This window comes from Leucoraja erinacea, chromosome 12 (assembly GCF_028641065.1).
Source record: "Leucoraja erinacea ecotype New England chromosome 12, Leri_hhj_1, whole genome shotgun sequence".
NCBI classification, from domain to species: domain Eukaryota; kingdom Metazoa; phylum Chordata; class Chondrichthyes; order Rajiformes; family Rajidae; genus Leucoraja; species Leucoraja erinaceus.
This window is the reverse complement of record NC_073388.1, coordinates 24796226-24809397: the sequence shown is the minus strand read 5'-3', so window position 1 is coordinate 24809397 and position 13172 is coordinate 24796226. Positions and strand designations below refer to the sequence as shown.

General features: G+C 42.5%; 2 protein-coding genes across 4 annotated transcripts in view; one reads left to right on the top strand and one right to left on the bottom strand.

Moving 5' to 3' along the window:
• pin4 (protein (peptidylprolyl cis/trans isomerase) NIMA-interacting, 4 (parvulin)) overlaps positions 1-13172 on the bottom strand; it is a 275834-nt gene that overhangs the window by 6224 nt on the left and 256438 nt on the right. The gene's annotated exons all lie outside the window — the stretch shown is intronic.
• On the top strand, positions 85-7677 carry LOC129702207 (uncharacterized). Of its 3 annotated transcripts, none has more exons than XM_055643853.1 (2): positions 85-230; positions 5926-7677. In XM_055643853.1, exon 2 carries the CDS (start codon positions 5927-5929, stop codon positions 6665-6667), a length of 741 nt encoding a protein of 246 aa, XP_055499828.1. In that variant the 5' UTR covers positions 85-230; position 5926; the 3' UTR covers positions 6668-7677. The 3 variants fall into 3 exon arrangements, with proteins under 3 accessions (XP_055499828.1, XP_055499829.1, XP_055499827.1); XM_055643854.1 differs by lacking the exon at positions 85-230 and adding an exon at positions 960-1238; XM_055643852.1 differs by lacking the exon at positions 85-230 and adding an exon at positions 4068-5570.

Here is a 13172-nt window from a genome sequence, read left to right as displayed (position 1 = left end):
GATCCGATTTATACAATGGAATGGGTCTTAAAAACTTCTCATGCAACCGCAAAAGTGGCTCGAGATGTCATCAAGTAGCGGCCATTAGATGAAGGACCCTCGGGCAGCCATGGCTGTAGTTTTGTGAAGTAGCAACGCGCCTGCCGTTTGACGGTGGTGACGCATGCGGTCTCCGTTGCTGCTGTAGTTACACACAGAGAGAGAGAGAAAACACGAACAATGTAACAGAGGTAAAGAGTCAGAGGGTGCAAGCTTGTGGGATAAAGAAAACGAGTCGTAGGCAGGATAAGAGACAGGCGGGAAGAATTGATTTAAACAAAACAAATGAAGGAAGCCAGAAAAATCAGTGGAAACATCATAAACCTATAGTTATAAGGGGTAAGGTTCGAGACAAAACGCTCCCTAATCAGTCTGAAGAAGGGTCCTGACCCAAAATGTCACTTATTGACATTCTCCAGAAATGCTGCCTGACCCGCTGTTGTTCAAGCATTGGGAATATGGGGAGGCTATTTAATTCCGAGAGTCTCATAGAATAGATGAACACATATGTGTTAAATGCCACGATTTATACCCCATGGACACAGAAGATGCTTGACTCTTGAGCAAAACACAAAGTGCTGGAGGAATTCAGTGGGTCAGGCAGCATCTGGAAGGTCAGATGACAATTCAGGCTGGGATCTCTTCAAACTGAGTAGAGGGGAGAAACCTGGTAACGGTGTGGGAGGCAGGGAATGGCAAGTGACAGCAGGATACAGGTGAGGAGGGCTTTGAGTTGGCCGATGGGTGCAAATAGTAATCAAGGCTGGTGGTGAGTGGAGCCAAAAGGGTGCAGATGTGGACGTTGATAAAGAAGGAAGATGGGGAGTGAAATGGAGGACCAGTGGGAGGGATGAAGTGGGTGAGTGGAAGGAAGGGGGTGACAGTAGGGAGGAGTGGGAGAAGTGTCGATGGAGGAGGGGAAAGGAACAGGGTGATGGGGAGGGGTGAGTTGAAAGAAGAGTGAGTGGGTGAGTGGAAAGAAGAGGAATGGGGAAGCAGGATAGATGAGAAGTGGGAACGATTACTTTAATATGGAAACTCCCCCTTCTCATCTAGCCTTATTATAATTCCCAGAAAACAAGCCATTTTGCTCATGACTTTGTTGAAGAGTCAGAATAAGCGTAACAAATATTTGTAGGTTCTTGAGATAGATACAAATTGCTGAAGGGATTTGAGAGGAAGAGACAACATCTGTAGAGGTAAATAGAATGAGAGCATTATGGATTTGGACCCTTCTTCAATTCTTGAAAGTCTGAAGAACGGTCTCGACCCGAAACGTCACCTATTCCTTTTCTCCAGAAATGCTGTTTGACCCGCTGAGTTACTTGTGTCTATCTTCTTGAAATTGAATCTGTCTATTTGCCTCCACAGATGCTTCTTGATTTGCTGAGTTCATCCAGCAGTTTAATTTTGTTCAAGAGTCATGCATTTGCAGTCTCTTGTGCTTGCGATGTAGGGAGTTTAGCTTTATAGCCCAATTATCAGCATAATCCATAGGTCCCTTTTTCAATGCTGATCTGACCTCCCAAGTGTATGAATTTGTGTCAACCATCCCCCTTGGTAGCAGATTCTAGGACAGGGGAATTTGAATACTATATCCAAGAGCAGAGTTGGAGAATGTTCTTAAAAGTTGATTTCTGTACATTAGGTTGACCATCACTACTGTAATCCTACGTTTCTTTAGGATTCCCTGTTTGGCTTGTGGTAACTATCTTACTTTGCTCATCTATCTTCTTGCATATGGTGTGCACAATCTAAAGTTGTAGGACAACTTGTTAGAAACATAGAAATTAGGTGCAGGAGTAGGCCATTCGGCCCTTCGAGCCTGCACCGCCATTCAATATGATCATGGCTGATCATCCAACTCAGTATCCCGTACCTGCCTTCTCTCCACCCTCTGATCCCCTTAGCCACAGGGGCCACATCTAACTCCCTCTTAAATATAGCCAATGAACTGGCCTCAACTACCCTCTGTGGCAGAGAGTTCCAGAGATTCACCACTCTCTGTGTGAAAAAAGTTCTTCTCATCTCGGTTTTAAAGGATTTCCCCCTTATCCTTAAGCTGTGACCCCTTGTCCTGGACTTCCCCAACATCGGGAACAATCTTCCTGCATCTAGCCTGTCCAACCCCTTAAGAATTTTGTAAGTTTCTATAAGATCCCCTCTCAATCTCCTAAATTCTAGAGAGTATAAACCAAGTCTATCCAGTCTTTCTTCATAAGACAGTCCTGACATCCCAGGAATCAGTCTGGTGAACCTTCTCTGCACTCCCTCTATGGCAATAATGTCCTTCCTCAGATTTGGAGACCAAAACTGTACGCAATACTCCAGGTGTGGTCTCACCAAGACCCTGTACAACTGCCGTAGAACCTCCCTGCTCCTATACTCAAATCCTATTTCTATTTGATCTTTTTGTTTGTGAACGTCAGGTTGATTGCATTAGTTGAAACAGGGTGGACCACGTGAAGGTTGCAATCTCCCACCCCTGCTAGTCTATGGTTTTGCTTTACCCATTGGATAAAATACTTGTACACTCTATGAAAACCTTTAATGATTTTAGGGAGATGCAGGAAATCAACATCAAAAGGTCATAAGGAATAGAATTAGGACATTTGGCTCATCAAGTCTACATTTGGCTGCCTTTCCTAACAAAAATAGAATAAATCCATTTTATGTTTTCTGTATGATATAACGTTTTAGGATTTGTATCATCCAAGTAAATCTATTCTGCGCTCTTGCCAGTAAAACACAGCACACAGTCCTGTAACTGATTTAACCAAAGCCAACCTTGCTGCCACTCCTGACTGACAAAAAAATCGTCAATGCTATAACAACTCAAAATGACAGTACTGGGACCCCAGCTATTTAAAATATATATTAATGATATGGATGAGGGAATTGAAGGCAATATCTCCAGGTTTGCGGATGACACTAAGCTGGGGGGCAGTGTTAGGTGTGAGGAGGATGCTAGGAGACTGCAAGGTGACTTGGAAAGGCTGGGTGAGTGGGCAAATGTTTGGCAGATGCAGTTTAATGTGGATAAATGTGAGGTTATCCATTTTGGTGGCAAAAACGGGAAAGCAGATTATTATCTAAACGGTGGCCGATTGGAAAGGGGGAGATGCAGCGAGACCTGGGTGTCATGGTACACTAGTCATTGAAGATAGGCATGCAGGTGCAGCAAGCAGTAAAGAAAGCGAATGGTATGTTGGCTTTCATAGCAAGAGGATTTGAGTATAGGAGCAGGGAGGTTCTACTGCAGTTGTACAGGGTCTTGGTGAGACCACACCTGGAGTATTGCGTGCAGTTTTGGTCTCCAAATCTGAGGAAGGACATTATTGCCAGAGGGAGTGCAGAGAAGGTTCACCAGACTGGTTCCTGGGATGTCAGGACTGTCTTATGAAGAAAGACTGGATAGACTTGGTTTATACTCTCTAGAATTTAGGAGATTGAGAGGGGATCTTATAGAAACTTACAAAATTCTTAAGGGGTTGGACAGGCTAGATGCAGGAAGATTGTTCCCGATGTTGGGGGAAGTCCAGGACAAGGGGTCACAGCTTAAGGATAAGGGGGGGAAATCCTTTAAAACCGAGATGAGGAGAACTTTTTTCACACAGAGAGTGGTGAATCTCTGGAACTCTCTGCCACAGAGGGTAGTTCAGGCCAGTTCATTGGCTATATTTAAGAGGGAGTTAGATGTGGCCCTTGTGGCCAAGGGGATCAGAGGGTATGGAGAGAAGGCAGGTACGGGATACTGAGTTGGATGATCAGCCATGATCATATTAAATGGCGGTGCAGGCTCGAAGGGCCGAATGGCCTACTCCTGCACCTAATTTCTATGTTTCTATGACAAGGCCTCGAGTAGATGGTATTCCTGCTGAAATCCTAAAATTCATCAGTAAAGAGTTTCAATCACAAATCCACTGTTTCAATGCCTGCATATTGGACAAGAAGGATATGTATTTTTTGTCAATACTGGAGAGATTTTGAGGAACATGATATTTATTCAGGTTTTTACACCAATACACTGTTCTTAACAAAAATCTATCCATCATGTGAAACCGTACGAATAACAGATATAAATTAGATAACTTCTAGACTGAAAGTCGAAAACTTTTTTCACGCACACAAATTTTCATCGTTTTACCACCATTTTGGACACCAAAAATGTGACATAAAAACTCTGCCACATTTAGTCATGAATATTTAATTCATAAATAAACTTCATATGGCCCCTCATACATATACGTTTTGATAATGATCTAGGTAAATATCTACATCAATACCAGGAGAAAAGTACAGTAACATGTCTGGTATTCCGCCTCACAAAGATCCGGTAACAGTTGGTGTGCTTGGTGTCCATTGTCACAACAAATGTTATCGGGGTCGGTACCTCTGCAAGTTAAACCGCGGAGGCTCCAAACTTCTACTGCTTTTCACAAGCCCCAACGAGGTATCCTGTGGTAGTAGTGATTTTTGGGCGAGTTAATTATTTTTTCTTATATACAAAGTTAATATATCAAAAACATTGTGGTGTCAAAAACACAACGACTGTTTATGATATTTTCCGACTTTTTAAAGTCAATAAAAAATTATATTTGGGCATAAATTGGCCATCAAAACTGAGCCAATCTCAATTTGGCAACACACTCTCTTGTTTACCTTTCGTGTGGACTAAGTCGCTAACTTAATTCCTTCGTGTCAACATCCGGAAGCTCCACAATGACCGTGACGGAGACATTTTACTTACTAAAAAATCATCCCAAGTCAAACCTTCCGACGAATCATTGGCCATCTATATAGATCAAATCCATAAGGCATTGTACCGTTTTTTCTATCTATGGATATATTTCGCAGTGCAATGTTCGATTTTCCTCTCAAACTGTGATATTGAGATGAATGACTGCATTTGTTTTTGTGTTTGTGTCGACGGGAACGTCTGTTATGTAGAAAAGCATTTCTTTACTTCGTATGTTAAATTGTCGACCTTTTTTGTTACGGTTAATATCATCAAGAAGGTATCAGTGAATAAGTCCACAATTATTTAGTTTTGTGTTAGATCACATTGGTGAAAATGTTTGGTTTTCTCTAATAATGTTACATTCGTTTTCTGGGACACAAAACCTTTGAAGGTCCACTGCAATGTACGTTTGTGTGTATGATCATGACAATCGATTTTCATTTTATTCTGTTATAATTTTCTAGACAGAAAATGAGAGAGTTTCTCTCTAAATTATTCTTGGGATGCTGTAGTTTTAAGCCTACTGCGTGTTTTATTTTTTGATAAATTTGATGTGTAAAACGTTCGTTGCTCGGACCCGATGATATTTGCATCCTCAGAACGACCGTTGCATGTTCCAGTCGGGCATAAGAATAGGCCCGACTCGTGACTAAAGGACACATTTTCTATGTTTCATACAGCATTAATTTCTTTTCAGGTTTTTTTTATTATATGTATGAATCAAATACGACTTGGTAATTTATTTACGTGATCACTAGACTTATCACGAATATCACATGAAAAGCTACAGGTGGGACTATATCTGTATTCCCATGTACTTATTTTTCTGTTAGAAATCTTATTCGTTTTTTTTGGGGGGGACGGAGGTCAAGGCATACCCCATTTCAAATACCTTAATTAATTTTCTTAGATATTCTCAATTCTGCAATTTTTAGGGGGGTGGGGGGGGAGGGAGAATTTTTGTCTCTTTCATTTTCTTGCCATTTTTAAAGACTTTCTTGTCATATTCTTTTTTTTTTAGCAATGGCTAAGATTATACAAATTGAAACCCTCTCCAAGATAAATTTATGCTACCTGAGGAATAAATGATAGAAACCCATGGACTCTAATTCCAAGGTTTTTTTTGTTTAAATGTTATTATACAGAATGGATCTTCGTAAGCATAGAACGGTGAACACCAAACCCCCAGATGTGCCAGCTGTTCCGGGACTTTCTGAACAGAACAAAAAAAAAAACCAGAAGATGGCAGCAGCTGAAAGGCAGAGAGCATATAGACAAAGAGTGAAAGAAAATCCAGAAAAATACAAGCAGCAGAAAGAAGGAGACCGGTTGCGTTGTAAGCTATGGAGAATGAACAGAAGTGAAGAACAAGAACAGAGAGACAGAGACTTATGTAAGCAAAGATCAGTTGTGTTCAGAGCAAGACAGAAGGCCTCTGGTACCAAGCCTGCTTCAAAACGAACAAGGAAGCAAACACTGGCACAGGCTGAAAAGTGGAGAGAATACAAGAGGAAAGAAAGAACAGCAATGCCAGCACAAAAAAGACGACGAGTAAACGAAAGACGTAGAGCACTATATGCCCAGAAGAAGGAAGCGGAGAAGAAGGCGGACGAGGTGAAAGCGTCTCGAAACTTGGAAAAAACACCCTCGCTTTTCACAAGTGAAAATGCAAGATGGAAAGCTATCTCAAGGTCATTGCACATTCTACCACGATCACCTGATAAATTTGCTCTGGTACTGTCTTCTGTCGTTGGAAAGAGCACACCAAGGAGAAAGTCAGCACTGAAAAAGAAATGCATCCTTAGCCCAGGCTCGAAGAAGAAACTTGCTTTCAACCGCAAACACTCAGTGAAAAACTACACACTGGATTCCCGGAAACAAAGATAACCATATAACAATTACAGCACGGAAACAGGCCATCTCGACCCTTCTAGTCCGTGCCGAACACATATTCTCCCCTAGTCCCATATACCTGCGCTCAGACCATAACCTTCCATACCTTTCCCGTCCATATAACTATCCAATTTATTTTTAAATGATAAAAACGAACCTGCCTCCACCACCTTCACTGGAAGCTCATTCCACACAGCCACCACTCTCTGAGTAAAGAAGTTCCCCCTCATGTTACCCCTAAACTTCAGTCCCTTAATTCTCAAGTCATGTCCCCTTGTTTGAATCTTCCCTACTCTCAGTGGGAAAAGCTTTTCCACGTCAACTCTGTCCATCCCTCTCATCATTTTAAAAACGTCTATCAAGTCCCCCCTTAACCTTCTGCGCTCCAAAGAATAAAGCCCTAACTTGTTCAACCTTTCTCTGTAACTTATTCGACGCCTTGGATGAAAGCACCAAGGATCGAGTGTGGTCTTTCTATCTAAGAGTTGATGTTTCCAGAGAATTACCTTGCAGGGTGTTGGATACTTCCAAGAGTGTTATGGAGTGTTCGTTTAAAAAAGCATACTCTTTGTTCTGTGAAGAAAATCCATAATTGATGATCAGCTCCAGTGCTTTCTACATGCTTAAACCATCAAACATCAGACCCATGTCAGCTACAAAGCTGTTGCAGTGCCTCTGTGAATACTGTTTTTCCTACGTAACGCGCGTCGCGGTGTCCACTCAGATGGATTCTACTACATGATCAGATGAATTAAGTGAAAACGGTGTTTGCAATTTTATTGTTCCAGGTGGTATTCATAAACATAGAAAGGAATAAGAAATACGTGCACTTACTGTGCCAACCAGGTCACTGGTTGACACCCCGCGACAACCATTACACAAAATGTATTTGTGTATTCTGATGCCATTTTCGTAAACTTGCCATCAATATGCTATCTTTTATATTTTTTTGTTCATACTATGTTAGTCATGAACCCAATAAAGTTCTTGTCAACTTTTTTGAAGGAATTTGAAAAATGACCCCCTTTGTCACATTATAGTGTAAAAATACACATATCCAAGCAGACCTTGGAGATGATGTAATGGTAACTATGTTCAAGAAAACTGTACGGTCTGACTCTGGTAACAATGGAGGGGTATCCCTGCTGCAAGCCACAGGAAAATTCAACAGCAATGTCTTCCAACTTCCTCTTTAGTGGCCAAATAGCTATTCCCAGAATCATAGTGTAGAATCTATTCAGCCAGTGGTACAACGGACATGATCTCTGCATGACAATTCTGAGAATAATGTAGGGAACAGTATAGCCACTATACACAACATTATTTTTAAACCTCCATAAAGCTTTTGACACTCACTATCTGTTGGGATGATGCGTGGAGTCCCCACATAAATTGAGCTCATGTTCAGAACTAATGGGAAGCTGTTCAATCGATTGCAAATACTAAATTAACCCAAACCTCATGTTGAGTTGTTTGCAAACAATGTTTGCATTTATGCATAGTCAAAGGCTGAGCTCCAGGGCATTGTTAACACTTCCACTAAACATATGAGAGGATGCACCTTGGGCTGATCCTCTACCAATCAGCCATCTCTCCAGCTGCAGAGCATCCTGAATGGGAAAAATGTATAGTTAGACATCACGGTGCTTAGCACTATCAATAACTTAAATAGAAAGATACAGGTTCTCATAGAGCAGCACCTTAAAGGTAGTTATCTTGGGATTCCTCAAAATATCATAGGATAACTAGAATAGAGCGAATTAATGTGTGGCTGGAGAGATGTTTATAAGGGACGACTGGGACTATTTGTGGGGCAGGTGGGATTTATACAAATTGGATGGGGTGCTTTTAAGCAGGAGTAGGAGTGACATTCTTCTAGCGAGGGGCAGGCGTGTGGAAGTATTAACGCTGTTACGGAGACGTTTAACTAGTTTGGCAGAGGATGGAAACCTTACGTGGATTTCAGAATGGTGTAATTCAAAATAGGAAACTTAAAAATCATAAATACATAAAAAGACAAACAGGTAAATTAGGTTAATGTACTGAAAATGGCGAAATTAGAATGCAGCACTCAGAAAACTTAATGGCACATAACAAAGTATTACCCCCCCCCCCCCCTTTCGCGTTTGCTCGCTGAATTTCATCAAAAGTAAGTTAATAATGCCTTATTTTTGATGAAATTCAGCGAGCAAACGCGATAATTCCCGATATTTTGGATCTTTAAATCTCCACGGCAAATGTCTGCTAAGCACTACCGCTGTTTTTCCACCTTCAGTTCCCTCTTGTAATTACCTTACTTTCTATCTTTTTTTTTGCCTGAAAATTTAGGTCACTGTGCTTCACGGTCACCCCGACTAGCACAAAAAATTTCAGCTCAAATATCGGCCGTTTTCCATGTTTTTAACGGATGGGAAAGTGCGTGTTTTCCCATTCACTAACATGTACCGATGTATAACATGTACTCCAGTTGAGATTTTTGGTCACGTGGGTGCGGATCTACGCTCCAGTGACCTTTCGTGAAATCACCCTATAGAGATAGTGAATGCTCTGGTTATCATTTTCCAATATTCAATAGATTTTGGAATTATTCCTGTAAATTGGAGGGATGCAATGTGTCTCACTATTTAAGAAAGGAGGTAAAGAGAAAATGAGGAACTACCAACTTGTTAGCCGAATGCCAGTAGAAGGGAACATAGAAACATAGAAACATAGAAATTAGGTGCAGGAGTAGGCAATTCGGCCCTTCGAGCCTGCACCGCCATTCAATATGGTCATGGCTGATCATCCAACTCAGTATCCCGTACCTGCCTTCTCTCCATACCCCCTGATCCCCTTAGCCACAAGGGCCACATCTAACTCCCTCTTAAATATAGCCAATGAACTGGCCTCAACTACCCTCTGTGGCAGAGAGTTCCAGAGATTCACCACTCTCTGCGTGAAAAAAAGTTCTTCTCATCTCGGTTTTTAAAGGATTTCCGCTTTATCTTAAGCTGTGACCCCTTGTCCTGGACTTCCCTAACATCGGGAACAATCTTCCTGCATCTAGCCTGTCCAAACCCCTTAAGAATTTTGTAAGTTTCTATAAGATCCCCTCTCAATCTTCTAAATTCTAGAGAGTATAAACCAAGTCTATCCAGTCTTTCTTCATAAGACAGTCCTGACATCCCAGGAATCAGTCTGGTGAACCGTCTCTGCACTCCCTCTATGGCAATAATGTCCTTCCTCAGATTTGGAGACCAAAACTGTACGCAATACTCCAGGTGTGGTCTCACCAAGACCCTGTACAACTGCAGTAGAACCTCTCTGCTCCTATACTCAAATCCTTTTGCAATGAAAGCTAACATACCATTCGCTTTCTTTACTGCCTGCAGCACCTGCATGCCTACCTTCAATGACTGGTGTACCATGACACCCAGGTCTCGCTGCATCTCCCCCTTTCCCAATCGGCCACCATTTAGATAATAGTCTGCTTTCCTATTTTTGCCACCAAAATGGATAACCTCACATTTATCCACATTATACTGCATCTGCCAAACATTTGCCCACTCACCCAGCCTATCCAAGTCACCCTGCAGTCTCCTAGCATCCTCCTCACAGCTAACACTGCCCCCCAGCTTAGTGTCATCCGCAAACTTGGAGATATTGCCTTCAATTCCCTCATCCAGATCATTAATATATATTGTAAATAGCTGGGGTCCCAGTACTGAGCCTTGGGGTACCCCACTAGTCACTGCCTGCCATTGTGAAAAGGACCCGTTTATTCCTACTCTTTGCTTCCTGTTTGCCAGCCAGTTCTCTATCCACATCAATACTGAACCCCCAATGCCTTGTGCTTTAAGTTTGTATACTAATTTCTTATGTGGGACCTTGTCGAAAGCCTTCTGGAAGTCCAGATACACCACATCCACTGGTTCTCCCCTATCCACGCTACTAGTTACATCCTCGAAAAATTCTATAAGATTCGTCAGACATGATTTACCTTTCGTAAATCCATGCTGACTTTGTCCAATGATTTCACCACTTTCCAAATGTGCTGCTATCCCATCTTTAATAACTGACTCTAGCAGTTTCCCCACTACCGATGTTAGACTAACTGGTCTGTAATTCCCCATTTTCTCTCTCCCTCCCTTCTTAAAAAGTGGGGTTACGTTTGCTACCGCCAATCTTCAGGAACTACTCCAGAATCTAAAGAGTTTTGAAAGATTATTACTAATGCATCCACTATTTCTGGAGCTACTTCCTTAAGTACTCTGGGATGCAGCCTATCTGGCCCTGGGGATTTATCGGCCTTTAATCCATTCAATTTACCCAACACCCCTTCCCGGCTAACCTGGATTTCACTCAATTCCTCCAACTCCTTTGACCCGCGGTCCCCTGCTATTTCCGGCAAATTATTTATGTCTTCTTTAGTGAAGACGGAACCAAAGTAGTTATTCAATTGGTCCGCCATATCCTTGTTCCCCATGATCAACTCCCCTGTTTCTGACTGCAAGGGACCTACATTTGTTTTAACTAATCTCTTTCTTTTCACATATCTATAAAAACTTTTGCAGTCAGTTTTTATGTTCCCTGCCAGTTTTCTTTCATATTCTATTTTTCCTTTCCTAATTAAGCCCTTTGTCCTCCTCTGCTGGTCTTTGAATTTCTCCCAGTCCTCCGGTATGCTGCTTTTTCTGGCTAATTTGTACGCATCATCCTATCCTGATTTCCCTTCCCTTGTTATCCATGGATGTACTACCTTCCCTGATTTATTCTTTTGCCAAACTGGGATGAACAATTTTTGTAGTTCATCCATGCAGTCTTTAAATGTCTTCCATTGCATATCCACCGTCAACCCTTTTAGAATTAATTGCCAGTCAATCTTGGCCAATTCACGTCTCATACCCTCAAAGTTACCTTTCTTTAAGTTCAGAACCATTGTTTCTGAATTAACAATGTCACTCTCCATCCTAATGAAGAACTCAACCATATTATGGTCACTCTTGCCCAAGGGGGCACGTACAACAAGATTGCTAACTAACCCTTCCTCATTACTCAATACCCAGTCTAAAATAGCCTGCTCTCTCGTTGGTTCCTCTACATGTTGATTTAGATAACTATCCCGCATACATTCCAAGAAATCCTCTTCCTCAGCACCCCTGCCAATTTGATTCACCCAATCTATATGTAGATTGAAGTCACCCATTATAACCGTTTTGCCTTTGTCGCACGCATTTCTAATTTCCTGTTTGATACCATCTCCAACTTCACTACTACTGTTAGGTGGCCTGTACACAACACCCACCAGCGTTTTCTGCCCCTTAGTGTTTCGCAGCTCTACCCATACCGATTCCACATCCTCCAAACTAATGTCCTTCCTTTCCATTGCATTAATCCCCTCTCTAATCAGTAACGCTACCCCACCTCCTTTTCCTTTCTGTCTATCCCTCCTGAATATTGAATATCCCTGGATGTTCAGCTCCCAGCCTCGGTCACCCTGGAGCCATGTCTCCGTGATCCCAACTATATCATAGTCATTAATAGCTATCTGCACATTCAACTCATCCACCTTACTACGAATGCTCCTTGCATTGAGACACAAAGCCTTCAGGCTTGTTTTTACAACACTCTTACCCCTTACACAATTATGTTGAAAAGTGGCCCTTTTTGATTTTTGCCCTGGTTTTGTCTGCCTGCCACTTTTACTTTTCACCTTGCTACCTATTTCTTCTACCCTCATTTTACACCCTTCGGTCTCTACGCTCACACATTTAAGAAACCCTTTCCCTTTAACTCCATCCTCCACTGTCCCATTCAACACCCCACCCCCCTTATTCAGTTTAAACCCACCCGTGTAGCAGTGGCAAACCTGCCTGCCAGAATGCTGGTCCCACACCTGTTAAGATGCAATCCGTCCCTTCTGTACAGTTCCCCCTTACCCCAAAACAGATCCCAGTGATCTAAGAATCTAAATCCCTGCCCCGTGCACCAGTTCCTCAGCCACACGTTCAGGTCCCGTATCTCCCTGTTCCTGCTCTCGCCAGCACGGGGAACTGGAAGCAAACCGGAGATAACAACCCTGGAGGTCCTGCTTTTCAACATTTTTCCGAGCTCTCTAAAGTCACTCTGCAGAATATTCATCCCCTTCTTTCCGACATCGTTTGTGCCGACATGCACTACCACTTCCGGATGTTCACCTTCGCCCTTGAGGATTTTCTGCACTCTGTCCGTGACATCCTGGATCCTGGCACCGGGAAGGCAGCACACCATCCTCGCATCCCGTCTGTTGCCGCAGAAACCCCTGTCCGTACCTCTCACGATGGAGTCTCCCACTACAATGGCCTTGCCTGCCTTAGGCCTTTTTGGTTTTGGCTCAACAGCCCTATTCGCATCACAGGCCAGTCCGCCGCTCACGTCTTCTGTCCCAACAGCTTCTAAGCAGATGAACCTGTTTACAAGAGGTACATCACCCGGGGACGTTGGCATTCCATGCTTTCCTCCCTTTCTCACTGTCTCCCAC